The sequence below is a fragment of the Megalopta genalis genome, chromosome 1 (genome assembly GCF_051020955.1).
Source record: "Megalopta genalis isolate 19385.01 chromosome 1, iyMegGena1_principal, whole genome shotgun sequence".
NCBI classification, from domain to species: domain Eukaryota; kingdom Metazoa; phylum Arthropoda; class Insecta; order Hymenoptera; family Halictidae; genus Megalopta; species Megalopta genalis.
This window is the reverse complement of record NC_135013.1, coordinates 38,883,404-38,905,495: the sequence shown is the minus strand read 5'-3', so window position 1 is coordinate 38,905,495 and position 22,092 is coordinate 38,883,404. Positions and strand designations below refer to the sequence as shown.

At 50.7% G+C, this 22,092-nt stretch overlaps 1 protein-coding gene across 2 annotated transcripts in view; it reads left to right on the top strand.

The window, feature by feature from the left end:
* The first annotated feature begins 408 nt into the window (after window positions 1-408).
* LOC117218726 (transcription factor hamlet) overlaps window positions 409-22,092 on the top strand; it is a 78,302-nt gene continuing 56,618 nt past the window's right edge. Inside the window, exon 1 of one of the 2 annotated variants that reach the window (XM_033467295.2) lies at window positions 409-891. In XM_033467295.2, the coding sequence (XP_033323186.1) occupies window positions 855-891 (37 nt within the window). In that variant the 5' untranslated portion in view covers window positions 409-854. Of the gene's footprint in view, window positions 892-21,908; window positions 22,062-22,092 lie in introns of those variants that run through there. The other variant, XM_033467298.2, reaches the window with a different exon arrangement.

Genomic DNA, 22,092 nt, shown 5'->3' with positions numbered 1-22,092 from the left:
CTCGCAGGAAGAGAGGAACGCGGCGGAGAGACAGCGGCTGATCATTGGTGGACAGCGGAGTCGTATCGCCTAGGTGGTGGGGAAGCCACCAGGTCGACTCCGCAGGTGGGGAAGGCCAAGAGGCAGAAGGTGGAGAAGGCGGCGGAGGTGGAGGCGAAGTAGTCGGTCGTAGTAGTAGTAGTAGTAGAGTAACACGAAGCAACAGCGAAGAGGAGAAAGAGGAGAAAGAAGGGGGTGGAAGAAGCGGTGGTGTAACCGGCAGAGTTGGCGGCGGAGCGTACAGGGAGGGAGAAAGAGAAAGAGGAACAGAGAGGGAGAGGGTGGAGAGGGCGGAGAGGGTGAGAAAGGGTGAAGGAGAGCGGCAGAGAGGAAAAGAGAGAGGTTGGAGGGAGTGGAAAAGGAGGAGAGGGAGAGAGCTGCGAGGGTGGAGGACAAGGTGGCGGAGAAGGAGGAGACGCGGAGGACAGGAGAAGCCTCCACTGTCGGAGGACAGATCCCGCACGTCAGGATCCCAGTTGGACGGGACGACGGTGCCGTCGGATTACCGAGGAACCAGGGTACCTACCCGTCGTACCTACCCGCGTGTCGGAATGGACTCTTTCCGCGTACCCTCCTCAGTGTCCGGCTCGAGGCCCGCTCGAGGACAACCGTCCGTCTTCGATCAGAACTGATCCGAGTGAAGACCACCGAAGGGCCAACGGACGGTTCCGTCTACAGGGGTAGGGGGTGGCGGACACAGTGAAATCGTCCAGAGGATAAAACGATCGTGCATAAACTCGCATGGCTCGGAGGACTGACAGCTGCGTTATTGCGATTAGTGTTTTGTTTTCGAATTACCCAGCCGTCGTCCAGCGATGAGATCCAAGCCGGTGGCTAGAAGATTGGCACAGGGTGAGTACCAGCCGCCGCGCATCTTTTATCCTCCTGCCCCGCACACCGTATTCGGAAGTCCGCGTGCCGCTGTTTCGGCGTCGCCGAAAATTCCCGTAATTAAAATTTCACGAGCACGCCCGAATTTACGTTGCGCCGCGTACGCGTTAATTATAATCAAATCGTTAAAGCTGTCAACGGTGCGTTTGCTCGCGAGCTTTCTCGGCGGTCCGTTCGTCGCTGTGATTTTTTTACGTTTCTCGTATTCGCGAATAGATTAAACGCCCGAGAGTTTCCGAAGACTGTAAAGATACTTCGGAAAGGACGCCGTTCTCGAAAGTGCTTCTAATAAAACGAAAGACGTTCGCGGAGCTTTCCCGTGAAACTGACTGGACGGACGGGGCTGTAAAAACGCGGAATAAGGCTGTATAAAACTCGTTTGCGAGATTGCCTTTTAAAACGAACGTGTGTCTTCGCCGTTCGCGATCTGGCGGCGATACCGTCGACGGTTCGGCACTCTTTATTCTTCCTAAACAGATTGCGTGACCGGTTAATGTCGAACACTAAAACGTACGTACACACGCGTCCGTTCCCACTTTCGTTTACCATAATTTGCAATTGCCCAATGAGGGTCCGCGACTGGAAACTTGCGGACTCGAGAGAATAACGGAGTTAGAAGCTTTGCATCATGGAAGACGGTTCGGAGAGAAGTCTGATTGGAGGAGCGACTGCCACCGATAACGTTATCGCGCCGCGAGCGTGTCATCGCTCGTGACATCCTCTCCTCCCTGTCTTCGCGACGCGAAAGAGTAGTAGGCGGTTCTCGCGCTCGCGCACTCGCGACCTGGCTATCGTTTCTTCTTTCCTGCATTGTCTAGTCACTCTGCTCGTCCTCCCGCCTCCCGGTTATCTGCTTTCAAAAGTCCCGCCCATTCCCGCTGTCACCGTATCGGGACCCCGCCAGTCCGGTTTCTCCGTCCCTCGGCAAAAGTATGTCGAAATTTTCACGGGTCCGCGCTGATGCGTGATTAAAAATGCGAGTTTACGCTGGTTCCGATCGTGAAAGGGCAACATTTTCAATACTTCCGTACGGCCGGAGAACGCTCGGCCGGCAAGAACGCCGATCGATCTGGCATTGTTTGCCGGTTAACAATGCAGGATCGCTGCGCTCACAAAAGATCCGTACGGCACAACGAGCCAACGTTAATTTATTGTTATATCGTGAATGACGCCGCGTCGCTAACTCGACGCCGACGATTCACGGATGGGACGCGACAGGCAAATCGGTGGTGAACGGCTGGCCCGATCGACCGATGTCTCTCCGGGGAACAATACCCTCCGACATTGATAGCGTACTTTAAAGGGACCAAACTGGCATCTGTCTTCTACTTGCCCTACATTCTCGAGAGCCTCTACAGTTATTGTACGCGTAAAAAACATTAACCCTTGATTAGCTTCCAACGTTGTTCCGTCTCTTCCTCTGGATAGCGTAATTTTGGCTCGCCTAACTTTTTCCTCGTCTTCAACTTACAGTGAACGAACTATCACTAATAAATTCGGTGAAATGAAAATCTACGGTTAAATGGGACAAGTTGAAGATGTAAATCACGGTATGTATTTGGTAAAATAAAAGTTGGCGATACATCGTGAGATGCCGAGGGGAGTTCGAAAGAATCAGCTCGGACGCGGATCGTTTGGAGCGCGACGGACGATTTGTATCGCGATTTATAATAAAGCTTCCCACGGTCCGCTAGGCCCCGACAACGAGGAGGACGACGGGTACTTTGAAGGGATCTAGTAATCTGTAAGACAAAATCCGTTAACGCTTGACTCACGAGTCGCCGAAACAATAGACGACCATCCATCCAGGAACTCACCCTCCGGCCTTGTCGAGCACAGACTCGTCTCGGCGGAGACGCGGAGGGAAAGAGGCGGAAAAAGAGAGGACCCGGGGCTGCGCGAGGACAATTGAGTGCTCAGGACGCGCGTTCGCCATAGCGGATCGCGCCAAACGCAACTTCCAGCGGCTCGTGAGAATTGCGAACGACGCTCGAAATGAAATCGGCCGCGCGGAGACCGGAGGGCGGAGGGGGAACAAAGTTTTCCGTTAGGTTATTCAACAACTAGATCGCGAGGGGCCGCGCTATCAATTTCCCCCGATCCGTCAGACAATGTGTCGGGAGGCCGCCGTTCGGGAAACAGACGCGGCCCATTGTGGCGGGGCCGAGAAAACAGACAGGAAATTTTCGAAACTGATAGGAAGTAGATCGAAGGGAGGAAGGACGATCGGGACCGGGACCGGGACCGGGACAAACCGCAGGAATAATCGCGGAATCCACCTACAACCGAGTTTCAAAGGCGCATCATCCCATTGAGGGTTGCGTCTAGCCGCGGCACCGGAAGTCGTATCCGAGAGGAGACAAAGCCAAAGAAACATACGCACAGAGTGCCGTGCCGGGGAGCGGGGAGCGAGAGGCAGAGGTTCTGTTTCATCGGTGCTTTTGTCTCGCATCCTGAGAGGGTACGATTGAATAAGGAGCCTGAATAGATCGGATGATCCTAAGGTAGGTCAGTCCATTCTCGTCTTGCGGGAGACTCCTGCTACCTCCGATCCCACCTCTTCTTCTTCTTCGTCTTCGTCGCCGTCGTCGGGTATGTTCCAAGGGGTTTCCACCCCCGGACAGTCCCAATTAAAAACGTCTTCCTTCTCCGCGCGCCAGGAATAACGAGATTCCTCGTCGTTCCGTCGTTCTCCCGGTTTCCAGACTCAAGTGTGTCGCGAGTGACACGCGGTGTTTCGATAAGTCCCCTCGGCGTACCCGCATTCCGCATATTAATTACTAAATACGCGTGATTCGACCGTCACGCGATCGTTCCCGAGTCGCTTGAATTTTTCCCCAACGAATCACTGATCGAGCGACGGGAGAACGGCTAAACGGATTCGCCGGTGAATGGTTGATCCCGTCGAGTTTTCGGCGGAAGATGAGAAAATCCCGCGGAATCTTAACATGAAGTGACGCCATGCTCGGGGGAAGTAGCGCCGAGCGGTTATTGGACGACCGGACGTGATCGATTCGAGCCGTGTGAATTAAAATGCCAACAATGCCCTCTCGAATAACCGCACGCGGCCATGCAAATCCGATAACAGAAAGGTACGAACAATCGTCTCCGCTCCTTCTTCGGGTTTTCCTCTTCACCCTTTTCTTTCCAGCCTCCACTCCTTTTCCCCCTAGTTTTCGATGCAGCAATAATTCCGCAAGTCTTCCCTTGACTCTTTTCTTCTCCGCTCTCGCCTCCGCCAATTAACGATCCCGGCACCGCTCGGTGTTTGTCATTTGTTTGCCGTTTCCGGTGGAATGCAATCAGGCCGGCCTGAAACAAACGCGGCCAATCAGCCGCGGCGGACCAACCAACGCATCGAGACTCGCTGGATCCCTCTGCAACCAGCCGCTCTGTAATTCCGAACAATCCGCTGCAAAATTGTTCCCCAACCGATTTACCCCGCGCCTCGAACTCTTCGCCGCGTGTCCTTTCGCAGCCGAGGACTTCGCTCGGCGACCTGATAGCTAGCTTCTTCGTTATGCCTTTAAAAAGTCTATTGCACTACGATCTTTTTTGCAAGTACTTCGATTCGCACTATTTTGTCGTTAATAAATTTCTACGATTTAAATTTCTACGAGAATTTATATTTGTCGTATGCCAACACTCGCTTCGACGTTTCGATCCTCGTTATAGAATAGTAGAATTTATTTCGATTTGAAAGAAGGGAGTAACATTTATATTTAGTGGATTATGTTCCAAATGTTTGTGTAACGAGTCTGACACTTGCACCCCGTCCCTTTAGCACATTACGGACAGATCACGAAGATTGTCGCGTGTTTTGTTTTAAAGCTTGTGGCTAATCACGAGCATTCTCGAACTTCCGTTGTTGTCATTTAGAGTGCAATACACAGCTGGCTACTGGATGAAGCTGGCAATGAAATAACCGGTGCGTAAACACGTGTCTCCGAAGGCGGGATCAATTGCGGTCGAAGATTATCGAAAATCGTCTCTGGCCAAGCGCAATCGGCGCGGCGTGTTGCCGTCCGGGAGCACGCGCGGCCGATAAGCCGGCCATTGTTGGTCTCGGCGGGCAATCGAGCGATTAATCATCCAATTGGGCATTCATCGTGCCAGCTATCGCGATTCCTTTGCGACGCAACGATTGTTCTCCGGGTAAACAACGGTGTCTTGCACGGGGAGGCAGAGGCAGAGGGCAGAGGCACGCCGATTCGCGATCGTTCGACTTGTTACCTCGTTCTCGATTGGTCGACACCTCGCGACTCGCGATTCGCCGGATCGTAGAAGAGTGCGAATTGCCAATCGCCTGGCCGGGCCTCTGCGTCGAGTCAGACGGGAGACAGGTAGCCGGGAATGCGCCTGAATGCGGCTGACACGTCGTACCGGCGAGGCGTGCGATTTGCCTGGATGCACGAAGCGCTGCACTCGAGCCTGGCGTGTGCGTTCGACGGTGATTCGAGGCTGAAAAGGAGCCGTGTCGAATACACGCCGTTCTTGTTCTCATCGATACGCGGACGAAAAATCCGGCAGATTTTATTCAAGCCGGTCTCGGTTCCGTTCGCCGCGCGCGCGCGCGATGCACCGAGCGGAAAGCGTAGCAGCCGAAAATTCCTCGCGAATGGGGAACCGTTTATTACGCGGAACGGTTCCTCCGCTCCGGTGCTGCATTGTATCCGCGTCGAATCCGATTGGCAATACGCGGCGCGGAGGCGCGTTACCGCTGTTTTGGCGGAACAACGGGCGTCGTTTAACGAGCGACAAGATTTCCCGGAAAGTTCCACGCTTCCACCCCGAAGCAGTAAACCGTTCCGACGGTACAACGATAAAACCGATGCATAATGATGCGCGTTCGGCCGCGCGTCCGACCTCGGCGCCGTGCGATAACAGTTTCAATTAAAACAATGGCTCGAACGAAAATCCGGCGACTTCTGAGGCCGCGTCCCGAAGGCCGTTGGTTTTCGCGGGCGAAACTTTCTTATCTGCTCGATTCCCGGTACGACCACCGTGGCGGATGAGCAACACGCGTGTTCACGCGTGAACCTGCCCACATCGAGGGACCTGTCATCGTCGTCATTTTTGAACGGCGTTCACCGATGCGAGCCGAGAGAGACTCCCTTGGGCACGATACAAGACTCGAGATTTTGCACCAATAGTTGCATGAAACGGTAATGCCGCAATTAAACGGGGCGCGGGACGAGTTGCAGCAAGATCTGAAACGAAAGGCCGAAGGACGGTTTGGGACCCAAGGGTGCGTAAAAGGGAACCGAACGATCGCCCCGCGTCGCCGAAGAAAGCGAAGGAACGGAAAAGGGGGTGGAGTTCGTTTCGCGGATGATATTTAATCCTCGACGCGTGCGATAGCGAGACACGCGACGTCTCCCGTAGATCCATCGATAAGGCATTAATTAATGTCGAGGACAGCGGCGAGATGATGTGAAACGTGCATTCAGAAGCGAGTCCGCGATTGCTGGAAGGTGGACTCGGGGCCACTTTCCCGAGGTGTTCGCGTGTCTAGCATTGTTTTACGAGACTCATTTCCCGCAACGTCATTCCACCACCGCTGCCACCATCAACGGCCGCCACCGCCGCCACCGCCACCGCCACCACCACCACCAGCAACACACCACCGCCGTCCGTTGGCAACCTGCACCACCACCACCACCAGCGACGCTGGGAGCAGCACTTTACTCCCGTCAACGTTGCCATCACTTTTCGCTGGTCAGTTCGCGAACTCGCCTTCCATTGAACTGGGCCAGAATTCCGGGATTATAATCGATCTGACGCCTCCTGTGACTCGCTGAAAAAACCTGCCGGCCGATAATCTACGTTCTCATGTAAATTTTGCGTGCTGGTCACGTAAGCATGCACGAGCGGGTCGGAGGTGGGCGGCGGCGTGTTTGTGGAAGTTGAGAAGCCGGCGCGGCGAATCGTTGACATCCACCTTCGGGAATCGGGAGAACGCGAGACGCCGCTTCGCTCCGCGCCGGACGTAATTAGCGCAGGCCGCAGGATAATTTAGACGTAACGTAGTTCGTGCGGCCGGCAGATAGTTTGAACAGCGGCCGGTCGGAGCCGCGGCGTCATCTGATAACAGTCTAATGAATCCAGTATTAAAGGGAATCGAATCCCCGATAACGTCGGGGCGCCTCCCCCCTGTTCCTGTAACATAATAACTTCCATTCTCATTTCCTCGGTGTCCAGCGCGGCCGCACGGATTTTTCCTGATGACAATCTGCTCCCGGGCCGTGTACGTACCGTACTCCCGTCGCGTCGCGCCGTGCCCGGTTCTCGTGCTCGCTCGCCGCGCCGAGAAAGTGTCCCTACGTCGAGGAGTACACCGATCGCACGAGGAGAACCCGCTCGGTGTTAGTCGGACTGAGAAGTAGGTAGTCGATGTAGGAATGACACGAGCGGTTATCTCGCTGGCCACGCGATATTGTCATCAGGGGTGGGAGGGGATAAAAGTAGTAGCCGCCACCGGCAAGTCGAGCCGAGCCGAGTCGAGCCAAGTCGAGCCGAGCGGAGCCGAGCCAAGCCAAGCGAAGCGAAGCCGAGCCAAGCCGAGCCGAGCGGAGCCGAGGCTAGCTGTTCGCGCGCGCGAGAAAGAGACGACGCGCGAGGGAAACACAGAAAGAACGGAGCGAGATGAGGAACGGGGGAGCGCGAAAGGTAGCTGAGGAAAAAATGAAGGAGGAAGGACAGAGGGGGCGGGGGTGGTGGCGCGATAAGATCGTCTTACCACCCCCTGGCATAAGTCGACAGTGGCCTTTCCCTGCCCTGGCCAACCCCCTCCGTGACTCGACGGAGACCATTTCAACGATAGCACACACAACCTTACTCGGCCACCGCGTTATCTCGCACGCGAATTAGCTCTACAGATTTCCTTCTTTTTTGCCCTCTCTCTTTTTCTCTGTCCGGGCTTTTCCTGCTCTCTCGCTTTCTCTCTCTCTCTTTCTCTCTCTCGCACACACCCTCCCGTCCCTCATCGCCCCTTCCGTGTTCTACGCCTACGTCTTCGTCTCCCTCGCGCTGCCACTTCTAGTCGACGACGTTGCGACAACGTCGAAGGAGGAAAACCTCTTACACACGACACACGACAGACCGCGCCGGCCCCGCGGCACACCGCGCACCCCCTCGGCACACGTCTATCGCATTAGCGCGGTGCCACGTTGTTACCGTTGCACCACGTTGCGTTGTGCCGCATCGGCCTACCGAACGGCATGACGTGTGCGTAGGTATGCGAATTTTCATTGGAGCAGGACCGACGCATAATTTTGCATAAACCGGCCGCGATCTCGTAACGACTGCGAGGCAGGCGATTAAATTACCGCCGCGGCCGGTTAAAGAGAAACGCTTATCCTATTCGCAATTACGGAATCGGCGGGGCGGGAGAGCGAACGAAGCAGAGAGAGAGAGAGAGAGAGAGAGAGAGAGGGAGTTAGAGAGAGAGAGAGAGAGAGAGAGAGAGAGAGAGAGAGACGTCGTTGTTCGCGTCGTTTGTACGTCATGAAGGTTGCTCGGTTGCTGCTGCATCGTGTTTGGACAGCTTCGCGAGATTTATCGACGCCCGAGGTTTTACGATCGTTTTGGTATCGCACGATTGTTTGCCCATCGGAGACCGCGAGTCGCGTTTTACGACCGCTCTCGGATGGGCCGCGAGGATGTCTCGTCTCGTCTCCGGATCGACAAACCTCGGAGCGATAAAATCGATAGGAAACTTTACACTCGCGGCGTTTGAACGTAATTACGTTTTCCTCGGCCCTCGAGAGGCCCGGCTTTTTTACGGCTCTCCTCCGGTTTCTCAGGCCCAATTTTCCCGCGACACAGTGGCTTCCCTGCTATCTCGAGTGCCTCGGTCCATTGGACGGGATGATCTCACGGGTACCGAACCACGTAATCATCTCCGGTCCACCCAAGCCTTCGAGGTCCTCGATCTCGACCGTCGACGACCGTCACCGTATTTAAATTTACAGCGGGCTGCAGTGACAGACCGGAGAATGAACGCGTGCACTGAGAAACTGTTGCCGTTTCCAGGCACGTACGGCTGTTGCGTCTATTTTGTCCTCGCGGAGGTACGTGCGCGAGGGTAATGCTCCTCCGGTAAGGTGGAAACTCGGTTTGGTGGAGGAAGCCGGCCAGATATGGAATAACTCGCTGTTCTTCCAGTGACAAGCTTAGAAATCTTGTCAGTATTGCATTTTTAACATCACGGACAATGTTAACCCTCAGCAGACCGGAAGTATTTCCAGTTTACATACCGCCAAGTCCAGACTATTTTTCATGCGAAGTGAAATTTTGTACTAAGGAAAAGAATATTTATTTTTTAATAAAACTTCATCATAATAATCGTGTCTATTTTTCCAAAGTTTCCTGCCAGATTTTACGGTTTAATTTATTTTTGCCGCGTATGCGACGGCATTGGATTATTAAGGATTAATATCGGGCTATCTTTAAAGACGCACGAATTGCACCGAATGTGAAATAAAAGACAACTTCCATCGAAAATAATGTAATTTCATATTTAAATATCAATCTCTGTGACAGCAAATCAGAGACTGAACACCGAAATATTCTATGGTTTAGGTATTACAGTAATTTCTCCCTAATTCGCGCTCTGATTGCGTACAAAAATGAACAACTTGGGAAGAGGTGATACGATTATTCGAGCCTTGAGGCTCGTTTTTATTGTTGTTGACAATCGGTAACTATAAAAACGAGCCGCTAGCTTCGAATAATCTCGTATCTTCTCTTCCCAAATTGCTCATATTTGTGTGCAATCCGAGCACGAATTGGGGAGAAATTACTGTATACCGGCATTCGTTTCCATATTGTCGTCGTAACGTAACCACTATTTGGAAAATCGGTTTTAATACCGGTATGTGACGTCGATACCGATAAAAGTACCAAAATATTTATCGGTATTTCGTACACCGGCATCAGTCTCTGGTTTCGAGCAACCAAAAAAAAAAAGCAAAATGCTTCCGTCGAGATGAATTCGCGATTTCTGTATCTTCCTGTCAACTTGTCTCGCGGCTCATTAGTTTAATCACCGGGGACACTTGCCAATAGCTGGCCGCTCATTGGCCGTTCACACGGTGTAATCGTCTCGAAAAGAGAAAGAGAACTGACCCCTTGAGAAAGCGGCTCGCCGCTCTTATCGAGTAACTTGTACAAAAGGGGGTTCATTATCTTCTGGACGGACTCCGGGATGTCTTTCGGGCCCGAATGTCTTTCTAACCGTCTACACACCACGCTCCTATTCTTCCGTGAATGGCCGGCCTCCTTATCTTCCCGAGAGATTCGCGGACCACTCTTTGAATTGAATCCCGCTCTGGGAATCGTGATCACCCGCTTCTCGCAGTGTTCACACGTACGTCCATCGTGTACAACCACCGACGCCCCGGGTTCCCTACATTTTCGCACAAACTGGCTTCCGTTCTGTGTGCGAGCCCGTCCGTGTGCAAGCATTTTCGCGTGAGACCCTGCACACGAACGGGCGCGCACACAGGGCCCGATTCGTCGGCACATTCGCGTGTGTCCGAGCATTGGAGTACGCGCACAAGCACATGCTCGCGTTTCGACTGTCGGCGGTAACGCGAGTGTGCGTGCGCGTGGTCGTCGTCTCGTTTGTTCTCCGCTTGGGAACGAGGACTCCGAGACAAAAACTCGCAGCTCGACGGAGAGAAGCGGGGTCGGAGGCCGAGAGAGAAGCAGAGAGAAGTGGAGAGAAAAAGGGCGAAAAAGGCTCACGGGGAAGAAGAGCGAGGATCGGCTTGTGGTGCGAATCGGGTTTAGCACTGTGTCAAATGACAACGCTCCGGAATCCGTCCACGTCTCCGTGTCGCAGCGGGACATTTGCCGAGGAGATCCCGAACGTTTGCCAGAAAATTTCCTCTCTGCAAGATTCTGAGATGTCTAAGACCATTCTGTGTCACGATGCGTGGGATCCTTCTGCAAGCTCCTATTTCCGTAAATTACTTTGCAGAAATCGGAAGGAAAAGGAATCTTCGCGGTCTTTAGATAGCTAGGAGAGATCGGGGCTGATTGTCACAGATTCACAAAAATCTCTGTTGTCTGTACAATAATCTGATATTTTAACATTTTTGTCAGGTAAAGGAACTACAGTAACGTCTCTCCAATTGACGCTCAGATTATCCACAAAAATGGATAATTTTAGAAGAGGAGATACGATTGTTCGAGCCTTGTGGCTCTTCTGTTATGGTTATCGATTGTCAACGACTATGAAAACGAAATGGAAAGGCTCGAATAATCGTATCTCCTCTTCCCAAATTGTCCATTTTTATGCACAATCTGACAGTCAATTAGGGAGACATTACTGTGTCAATGGAGACATTGGGGTTTATACAGGATGTCCCAAAAATGTCTCGTAATCCGGAAATGGCGGGTTCCTCGGATCATTTGAAGCAACTTCTCCCTTTACAAAAATGTTCTCCGAGGCACCGTTAACGAGTTATTAACAAAAAACAATGACCAATAAGAATGGAGTACGACTGACGCGAGGCGGCCCAGCCAACCAGCGCACGAAGCCCAGTTCCGCTCATTGGCTCGGTCGCCTCGCGCCAGCTGAGCTCGCCTCTCATTGCTCACTGTTTTTCGTTAATAACTCGTTAACGGTGCGTCGAAGAAAATTTTTGTAAAAGAAGAAGTTGCTTCAAATGACCTGAGAAACCCGCCACTTTCGGATTGCGAGACATTTTTGGGACAACCTGTATATGTGATTTGATCGTGTATTCTATAGAACATCAGAAATTAATGATTCAATGTAAGCGAGGACAGTGTAACCATTAGCCCCGTATCAGAGGTCAGTTGTTAAACGAGAAGGGGTAGAATGTTACAAGCAATAAACATCCTCGTTTACGTAACTTTTATTATAAATTATACTCTGAATTATCACAAATAACATATGTGTACTATTTAGGTGGTATTTGGACAGTCTTAGACTCAATCTCTATACGATTTAAAAACAAAAAACAGAGACATCTAGCTTTAACAAAAAATTACACCTCTATGCAAGAAATATCAAAAGATTTGAATTCTAGAGGAAGTATTGTCTGTTGCCGATAGAAGGGTCTCTCGACGAAGAGACGCAGAGATTTGCCGTGCGAGAGATTTGTGGAGGTCGTAGCCGTCGTAGGTCTTGCGGGAATGAAAAGCTCGCCGTGAGCCGAAGCTGCACGTCCAAATTACACGGTCCCTTCTTCGGGCTCTGCCCGGACTTCTTCGAAAGAGCGAGGTTCGCGAGCAAAAGTTTCACCGATCGGACGCAATTACCGGCGTCATCCTAGTTGAAGAAATTTATAGTCGCCGGCCGGGGCTCGGATGCTGAAACGTGTTCGAGGAAGCGGTAATTGCGCACGCGAAAGATTAACTCATTACACGCCGCGTTTCCCGGTGATTCCTTCCGACGCGAGGACGCAATAAGCGGACCCTCCTCGTAAAGTCTTTATTTCATAGGCTAGCCGGTCGCCGTCCACCCCGGACAGCATTATCCGCGGATCTTTTTTCGACAACGCATCAGAAACGGTAATCACGCTCGGCGGAATAATAAGCGTGTTCGGCGCGAGGACGAAGGCGGGCCAGAGGTCCGAAAACTTTGTTCGTCGCAGGTGTCCGTTCGCGTCAGGTTGTAAAAACGTCCCGGTCCCGGTCCCGGGCCTGGTCCCGACGTGCCGCGGCGCGATGGGATGAGCCGGGGACCGAGGAAAAAATATGCGCGCTCCGAGGCGAGGACACGTGTGAACATTCTCGTACATGTGTACGGCCTTATGTAATCGTAAACCCCGAAGGATGTGGGCGGAATCCTCCGCCACAGGCGAACGCGTGTGCGTTTTGGGCCTTCGGACAGCAGCGGGCTAATCGAGCGGGACACTCGAGCAGATGTTGCCATCTTCCACCGACAACTGTCCCGGCGCGGCCGATCGATCTTTGATTTTATCCGAGCATCGTTAGTGCTTCCGGGGACGGATTCATGATTCCTCGAATCTTTCATCTGGCTGCGATGGATTCGGGCCTCGCAAAAGTGTATTCGAACACTTCGTATCATCGTTATACCTTTGAATTATTTTCTAATTTTACGGATAGATCAATAGCTAGTTCGCGTTGTGTAAAAGTATACGTATTTTGCGTTCACTGTATATTATTTTAATCCTCGTGTTAATGTACCCAAAATAGTTTCTTTTAATATCTATTTTGGGAGGGGGAGGGGGCAATTAGAACCTGGTTTACATTCCAGGCATTCAAATATTTGTTAAAATCATGGAGTGTTGCTCTTGATGTTATTGAACGTCGTAGAAGCTTTTTGATATCGACGCAAGGGTTGTAATTTCTGGCTGTTGAAACGCTTTCGAGGCAACCGGAGGCGTGACGTTCGAGGGGCGCTGCAAATGCTATATTAATTTGGGTGGAGAATAATGGTCGTCGTCCGATTGTCTTCCATTGAGCGGGCCAGTCATTCGTCAGTCGGGAACAGTTTCATATTATGTCACGCGACACTGTCAACTGTCAGCGGTGAACATAGGTGAATGACGCGGAGCGGGCGGACATGTGTGAAATTAGCTTAATCTTTCAGCTCGGATGACAATGGTGATACAAACGTGGTCCGTGTACGACACGTATCGTCCCGTGTGCCCGGGGTGACAAATCTCACCCCATCGGCACACCGTCCCTGTCTCCACCCCGTGTAAATACATTAGAGGATGATCCTGCCATTGGCGTCGGTCCCGAATCATTCGAAACTTTCCAGCTTCTTCCTCTACCGTTGCTTCCAATGTAACATTTACTCTTTGTCCAAACTTTCTTTGCAACAAAAACACTGAAAAGATTCAAGTTGTCCCCGATAAAATCACTTTAGCACTCGCGTTCGCGTTCGGTATCCTCCGAGATGCCTAAACGAGCAAGCCCCGGTCACGTGATCGCGCCGCAAAGAGGTAAACGGCGTTAATAAATTTCTACGATCGAGATTCTACGCCGCTGACAAACAGATATCGGTGGGGCCGTAATTTAACAATGAGCCAGCTGGCGCGTGCTACGGGGGAAGGTTGCGACCCCTAATGTAGTTATATAGTGTACTTTCGTACACGCGGAGGCAGACGTGTGTCGGGGCACGCAGCCACGCACACGCACACACAAACACACAGGCCCGCGGAATTACACGCGGAGCCGACGCGACAATAAGCGGGGATGCCTCAGCCTTTTGTCACGGCGGTTCTCGCGTCAATGCACATTGAATCTCTCGCCCGTTTTATCATCCCTCTGTCTCTTTATTTCGCGACGGCCGGATACCCTGCCACCCCTCTTTATCCGGCTAATTGAGTTGTTCGTGTTTTTCGGGCTCGAGGAATACGCTCTCCGCGCCTATCTGCCGCAGAAATCGGTAATCGACCCCTCTTCATCGAACCGCGGTAGTACCTCGACATTGGACGCAGAATCATCGCCACATTTTTAGGGAACTGCTTCGCGAGTAAAAGAAACGATTACGTATGAACATTGGGAGATGATATTAACATTATATTATGTTATAACATTAAATGATGTTAGATTTACGGTGCACAAAAAACAGCTGTTTCATATTCGTTTATAAAAGTAACAATAAGGCATTCATTCTGATTTTTAACAAGTGTTATTGTTACATTTGCTGTAAGTAACATATAAATTGAATAAATCACTCATAAATGTATCTTTACGATATGAATAATCGTAAATTAAAAAATTAGTGACCCGTCGTTTTGACGGGTTCCATAAATCTAGTGTTAAACGCAACTCTACTTGAACAAATTTAATAATTTATATGAGTAGTGCGTATAGTTACGATTCTCAAAGTGAATTTTAAACAAGAATACATTTTCGTATTACGAAAATACGAACATATGTGCAAATTGAAATACAGTAAATTCTCCCTAATTTTTCTTCAGCTTTTAAACAAAAATAGACAATTTGGAAAGACGAGAGACGACTATTCGAGCCTCGCGGCTCATTTTTATAGTTTCCGACTGTCGACAATTATAAAAACGTGGTGCAAGGCTCGAATAATCGTATCTCCTCTTCTCAAATTGTCCATTTTTGTTTACAAGTTGGAGGAAAATTAGGGAGAACTTACTATAGTCTTAATGGTGGCCATAGAGATAGTCAAAGAAATTAGAGTGATAAATTGAGATATGTAATGCGAAACGAAACGGAGCGAAACACAATGCGTAGTAAATAGAAATACAAGAAACGCGACGCTGTACCAAAGCGCTACAACCGTCGAGACATAACCATACTCGCTAGAAACTTGTGTAAAGTTGATCTGCTCTGCTTCGTCGCTTGCCACCACGTTCCCTCCGTTATCCGGCGAGATATCTGCGTGATTTATCGAGGGCCCCCGCGTCTTATCCTCCGCAGCTTATTCGACGCGTATGAATAATTGGTTCCGAGCATGATTTCGTCGCGTCCCTTCCCCCGAACGCATTATGCTCGTACGGCCCCCACCGAGCGGCCCGGCGACCCGCCCCCGAGCGTTATGATTAAGTAATAAAACATTTAGGCCCTTCTCCGGCGACCCCAAACTGAAAAACATCCCCTTGCGCGTCTCCGTAAGAGCGACATGTGACTTTACACGTACGAGGAGACACGCGTGCACACACAGCGCCGCGAGCCGAACGCACACAGAGGCGCGGAGACGGGAAAGGGCGTGACGACAGATGCAACGGTACATATCTACCCTCCGCTGGGCGGTTCAGATTCTCCGCTGATTTTTTTTCCTTTCTTTCCCGTGGTCCTTCGGTCGCGATCGTAGATAGCGTCGAGCGTTTTCGGATTCAGATCCCGATCGTAATTTAGGGTTATTCCTCGCCGATCGAGATGCCTGGCCATTGTTGGCCGCCGGCCATTGTTTACGCGAGAAGCGGACTTCCGGAGGCTTTCGATGAACTCGCTCCGGCGATCGAATACCGGGAATCGGGGTCGATTATAAATTATTCGGTGTCGAAGTTTCCGAAGTCGATGCACTGTTTACTCTCCGCGTTCGCCGAAAATAGCACGCCGCTGCGAGATCGGCGGACAAGTCCGACAGTCGGCGAAGCGAGCGATAGGGCCGATCGATCGGGCCGCGATCGCGTGACGAATTTCGGCCCTCGAAAATCCCGAAGGATTTTCCGGGACAAGCCATCCTCCGACTTTTCCCGATCCGATCGTTCCGCCGTTCCATCGTTTCGTCGGCGGAGCATTATTGGGCCGGGCGGCTCCGGTCGCGTGTAACAGGCCAATGGAACCGGCTACCGGATGCTCGTGCTTCCACCCTTGATTTATCGGTCCTTCGAAGCTCGCGGATTGCCCGTAATTCCAGTTATTTCGTCCTAATCCGAAAGTTCGTTCCTGTCCGGTTACCGAGATTCCACTCACCCTTCGGAAACTTCTTTCCTCGTGTCTTCTGCTTCCTCGAAAGCCAAACGGCTTGCTTCGCCGCGCGCTCCTTACCTTTCAAGAACAACCGTGCCTCCCGACGATATTGTGCCGACTATTTACGAGCTATCTCGTTCGAGCACCAATCGGCCCGAAATTGAAATGTTGATGGACTAACCGCCCCGCGCGAAACTTTCCGGTCGATCCGTTGGGTCGATTTCTATTAGCGGCAGCTGACGCCGCCGCTTCGCTTCGCTCCGCGCCGCACCGCGCCGTGCCGCGCCGAGTCGGCCGGATTGCTCCAGACAGAAAATAACACGTTCCCCTATGATCATTCCGAACGCGTGAATGCGCTCCTCGCGCTTGCACCCCTCCGCCGAAAAAAAGTAGTCCCAAATGAACCTAAGAGAAAGAAACGACACGCGCTCTTTTTCACGGGGCCCCGTCTTGCGATTGGCCCCGGGACCTGGGCTAACCGTTATTTTCGATCGAGACCCCCCTAGGATATCTAGTTTCCACGTGGAGGAGGACTCTCGGCTCCCCTGCTCGGTCTCATACACCCGAGAGTGAATCTCTCGTGGGCGGATCCCCCTCAACGTCTTAACGTTACTAACTGCGATAACCTGGAAGATCAGGCACAATGGCGTTTGGTTGCCAACATCTGACCCAGCTCACAATGTTCGTCATTAGAATATGAATGCAGCCGGAACTCGCCTGTTCTAACGGCACGCGACGCTTTGGCGTTTGCGTTTACGTTTACGTTTTCGTTTACGTTCGCATTCGCGTTACCGGGCTCGTACGCGGCCCTTCCGATCTTCGGCCACCGGAAGCCTCTTGTTTAAGCTCGATAACGTATTGCCGGTTTTATTGGCGGCATCGCCGAAGGTTTCGCACCTCGGCCAACATTTTTCACGCGGCGAAAGGAAATTGTCCTCGGTCCTCGGAAGAACCGTGCGAAAAACAAACACGCCGGAAGCTTTCCCGGCGCACGAAAGAAAACGCAATCAACGAAACGGCAGATAGTGGCGTGATCGGTGTGTGGCGCCGTGCCGTCACTTCCGGCGCGGACGATAGGCTGACGCATAATTTCCGGTCCGAGGCTCGAGGATCCATCGATCAAACACTTTGGAACTCGAAGAAGCCACGAGGTTTCTTCAGAGATATCCGAAACGCGGCACACCGTGTTCCGTCCCCGGGCTCGTTAACGATCGACTCGCGTGTAACGAGCGTCTCCGACGACGAAAAACGTGTTGAAGAAGAGGACGCGGATGGGACGACGTGTTCCGATGCAAATTTTTCTTTCTTTTTCCGGTGCGGCATACTCGCGAGAGCAACTTCGGCCGGATTTTTACGTTCGAGATCGTGTGCGCGAACGTGTTTCGGTAAAAAATCGTAGAATTATCACGAATCGGAGATCGTCGCTGGCTTGGTTTAATAAAGAACATCGATTCTCGTTTCGTTTTGTTGTAGGAGAAGTTCGTTGAATTCTCGTGCGACGTTCTGGACACGAATAATTACATACGCGCTCTCGGCCCTTAGGATCACTGCAGACAGAAAGAGCAGCGTGTCGAATATTATGCATAAACAGCCTGGCAATATCCCCTGCAAGATTCACAAAAGCGGCTGACACGTGTTGCCTCGTAGGACAACGGACAAGAATTTATTAAGACATGCCTGAACGAAGAATAATCGTGAGACGTAAAATATGAAACCGGTCATGCGACCGGCAGTGTCCAGCGTTGAATATCTTTCGATCCAAGTCGGTGTGCAGGGGATGGATGTTCATTTGTTTTGATCCGTGGATAAGCAAACGTGGTCGGAAAGTTTCGAAGAGCTCTCGGAGACCAGTTTCGGATCAGGTTGATGGAGCCGATCGGGTTTCGCTTTACAAACGAGTATCTTATATTGGTCGCGATGTTATTGACTTAGGATCCGGTGCGCGGCAGGCTGTTTTTTCAAAAGACGTAGTAACGTCCACCATCGACTTATCAGCGTGAACGAGGTGACGGTGGCGTGGCGATCCTTTCGCAGCCCCGAGCGGCGGTAATTATTTGGAACCCTTTGATGGACGTCCTCCTGGCCTTCGTCTCTGCGGTCTCAGGTTGCCCCATAAAGACCTCGGCCGTTCGTGCGGCCCCCCGAGCTACTGTGTCACCGAAGAGCCGGCAGAGGAGAGCTCGCCACTCTCGAATTCGAAGCTTCATTTCACGCCTGCCTGCCGGCACAACTGCCCCGAGTCCAGGATCACGCGTCCTGCGAGTCTTTCGCATAAATCACCCGGCAATACCCGAGAATGCGGTTACCGTCCTCCGATACTCCAGCCCCGAACATTTCTGTTCCTCTTCAGAGCCGATGCATCGGAGACATACTTTCTGTGCTGGTAGGCCATTCTCCGAATCATTGGCGCCTCGATTTCCTTATCTGCAGGAAGGGGGAAGCTCGTGTCTAGTGATACTCTTTGTGTCGCTGTCTAGATCGCGCTTTGTCCGCTTGATCCCAGACGGAAGGGCGGGTCAAGGCTATCGATGAACACTTTCGGTACAACGTTCTAAATAAATACGTTGTTAATTTTATTCGAATCGGGGGAAGCATTTATTCTTCTTTCGTCAGTAGACAAGCATCGAGGTAAATCTTCACACGCGATGGATATAAATTCTTTTTTTATATTAGGATGCTAATAAGGAGAAAGAAGTTTTAATCGATGTAGGAGTGGGAAAAAGCATAAAACAGGGAGTTAAAATATTGAACATATAGTAATCGCGACATCCGTAGTATTCTAAATAAGCGAATGTCGAATTTGTGTTCACACGGCGTACACGCGGAACAGAGAGCTACCGACACCGGCATTTACTTTGTACGGGAGCTTTGAGCGAGTAACAAGTGTGCGATAGAAGCGAAGACAAATACATATACATTAGAACCTCGATTATTCGGTCCTTCAATATCAGTATTATCTGTTATTCAAAAATACTCTTTATCCGAAATCAGCTCAATCAAATGCGAATCATGTACAAAACGATTTATTGCAGAATTCAGTAAAAATGACATCTGGCATTTTAACACTAATCAACTGTGCTATTATCTGAACATTTGTCACTCTGCTTAGCCCGGATAATCGAGATTTTACCGTATTATATTTAGACATAAGTGTAGCGCATAGTCAGATTATACAGAATCGACGATGATGCTGCTGAAAATTCTTTCTTATCAACTCTGTTTTCTTCTTGTTGGTCGCATGCTCATTCTGATCAAGATACATAGCCTTACATACTAAAAAAAAACACACAAGAAAAGATATAATCGAAAAGCTACGCAAGGAACAAAGAAGACAAAGAAATAAGGACTACAGATGGAAACGAAGTTCGCCGCTGGCACGCGGTGGCAACGAGAAATCGTGTAGATTTCATTTCAAGAAAATTAACTGCCCGATGAAACATTGAATTAGAGAACGCAGCGATAGCAGACAGCGGTCGAGGAACCAGGAAGAGGAAAGGGAATCGACCACAGCGAGGCGAGATGGAATCGAAATACGACACGGTTGACAGGAAGCCCCGGCCCTATCGTCGGACAATAGAGGTCATTAGGGGAATAATCAGGGAGCCGGGGCGGTGTCTACGAAGATCCCCGGATGTAACCGTCCGCGAGCTCTTCAGCTTTATCTGGCTCGGCGCAAACAAGAGTATCTCCATGCACGAAAGGCTTCTCGGAGTGACGAGCCGGTGCGCTTCTTTATCTCGCGATGCTCGGGCAGGTTGTTTAGGCTGTTGAAGACCCTCGTGACACATTCGAGAACATCACACGACGAGTCCGACTATCCCACGCTGTACAGGTGGTCCGAATGATTAAAGGTCCTCTCTTTGAGCGATCCCATTCAACCGTGAGGACCGTGGCTATCAAAGACCGCTCTCCCCCCTCTCTCTCTCTCGAATAAAATCGAGCCTGCGTTTTTGCTTCTGGTTCGCACGAAAAATTCGGAGAGAGCGAGAGAGAAAGAGAGAGAGTCGGAGAGGAAGAGAGAGAGCAGGAGAGAGAGAGCGGGAGAGAGGGAGAGCGGGAGAGTGAGAGCGGGAGAGAATGAGAGAGAGTGCGGGAGAGAGAGAGAGCGGGAGGGAAAGAGAGAGAGAGTACGGGAGAGAGAGGGAGAGCAGGAGAGAGAGATAGAGCGGAAGAGAAAGAGAGAGTGTGGGAGAGAGAGAGAGCAGGAGAGAAAGCACGGGAGAAAGAGCGGAAGAGAGAGAGAAAGAGAGAGGGAGAGGAAGAAAGAGAGAGAGAGAAATTGCGCGTGTGCCAATCTGAATCACTGTCGACTATTATTAGATCGCGTTGTTATGACGATTTTTATTTTCGCGATAATCGGTACTATCTGGTTTATTGGACCCTGATCGCGGGACGCGCCGATACAATCAGTATTTTCGTATCGCCGACACTGACTCCGAGTGTCAGCGAGATTTCCGCTAAAAGTCGATTGCGCATCAACGGATGACTAGGCTTATCGAGGAAGCGAACTGTATGCCCGAAAGGTTCGACACGAGGGAAAGGTACTCGAACAGTGGCGGAATGTAATTCGAGCCTCCACTATCATATCTTGCTCATTAGTTGCCATTAGCATACGGCCCCGGTGTCATAGCTGTTTGCGGTTACCGGCCTGCCGCCGCGATACATTTTATCTTCCGAGCCCAGATTCTCTGTTTTTAACGACCACGCTCAGATTTATTAAATATCGCATCCTGTCCAGGTCGCTCGAATACAACAAAATGAATTGGACTTGCGTTTCTTAATGGTTTAATATTTATTCAAACTTTTTGCGGACGAGGGTTTTTAAAGGGACTAAGAACATTCTCCGCGAAGAATCAGATTATATTTGACTAATAATTATAGTCTTGACTTAAATAATGGGAAAAACGAACACTGTATTTTGATATTTTATTACCTGCTCGAAATTGGCATAGTCGCATCTTCTTGAATAGGACATTCGTCCCCAAAGCGTTAAGAGTCTGTTTTGAATTTGCATTGATCGGAAACGAAAGCAATCACAGTAAATTCTCCCTAATTTTCCTTCAGTTTATAAACAAAAATGCACAGTTTGGTTAAAGTTATTAGAGTTCTAAGAGATTATTAGAGCCTTGCACATCGCTCTAATAATCGTTGACAATCAGCAACTATAAAAATGAGCAGCAAGGCTCGAATAATCTTATCTCACATCTTCTCAAATTGTCCATTCTTGTTTACAAGCTGGTGGAAAATTGGCGAGAATTTACAGTATCGATACGGCTTATTGTTGCTACATGTTTGGCACACCGTCGTGAGTAATCTGGAGAAACGCAATACCGCGCCGGTTACACAAGAATTCTTTTTGGTTAATCTATGACACACGCGCGTATGACGAAACCCTGTGTGCCAGGTGTTATCAATCGGAACAATACGACGAACACCGCGCCGGCCGGCTCGCCATGTCCCGAAATGATAATGACGAAGGGTGGCCGAACAGACACAATCAGATATCGCGAAAGTGTCGTCAGCTCTGTTCGATTTCCAGCGAAAACGATTTCGATCCCCAGTAAACATCCGATCGCGCGGCCCATGCACATCGTCGGTTTTACCAATCGCTGTCCGATTTCGTTCCTCGAGTACAGGTACGCTTCCCGACTCGATCAGGGGTTGGCAAACACTGTGAACGCTTCCCGATCTCCTGTCCGAGGACTGCGACTGGATGACGATTTTCGAGGTGATCCGTAAGTGATAGTCTTCGTTCTTGTATACTCG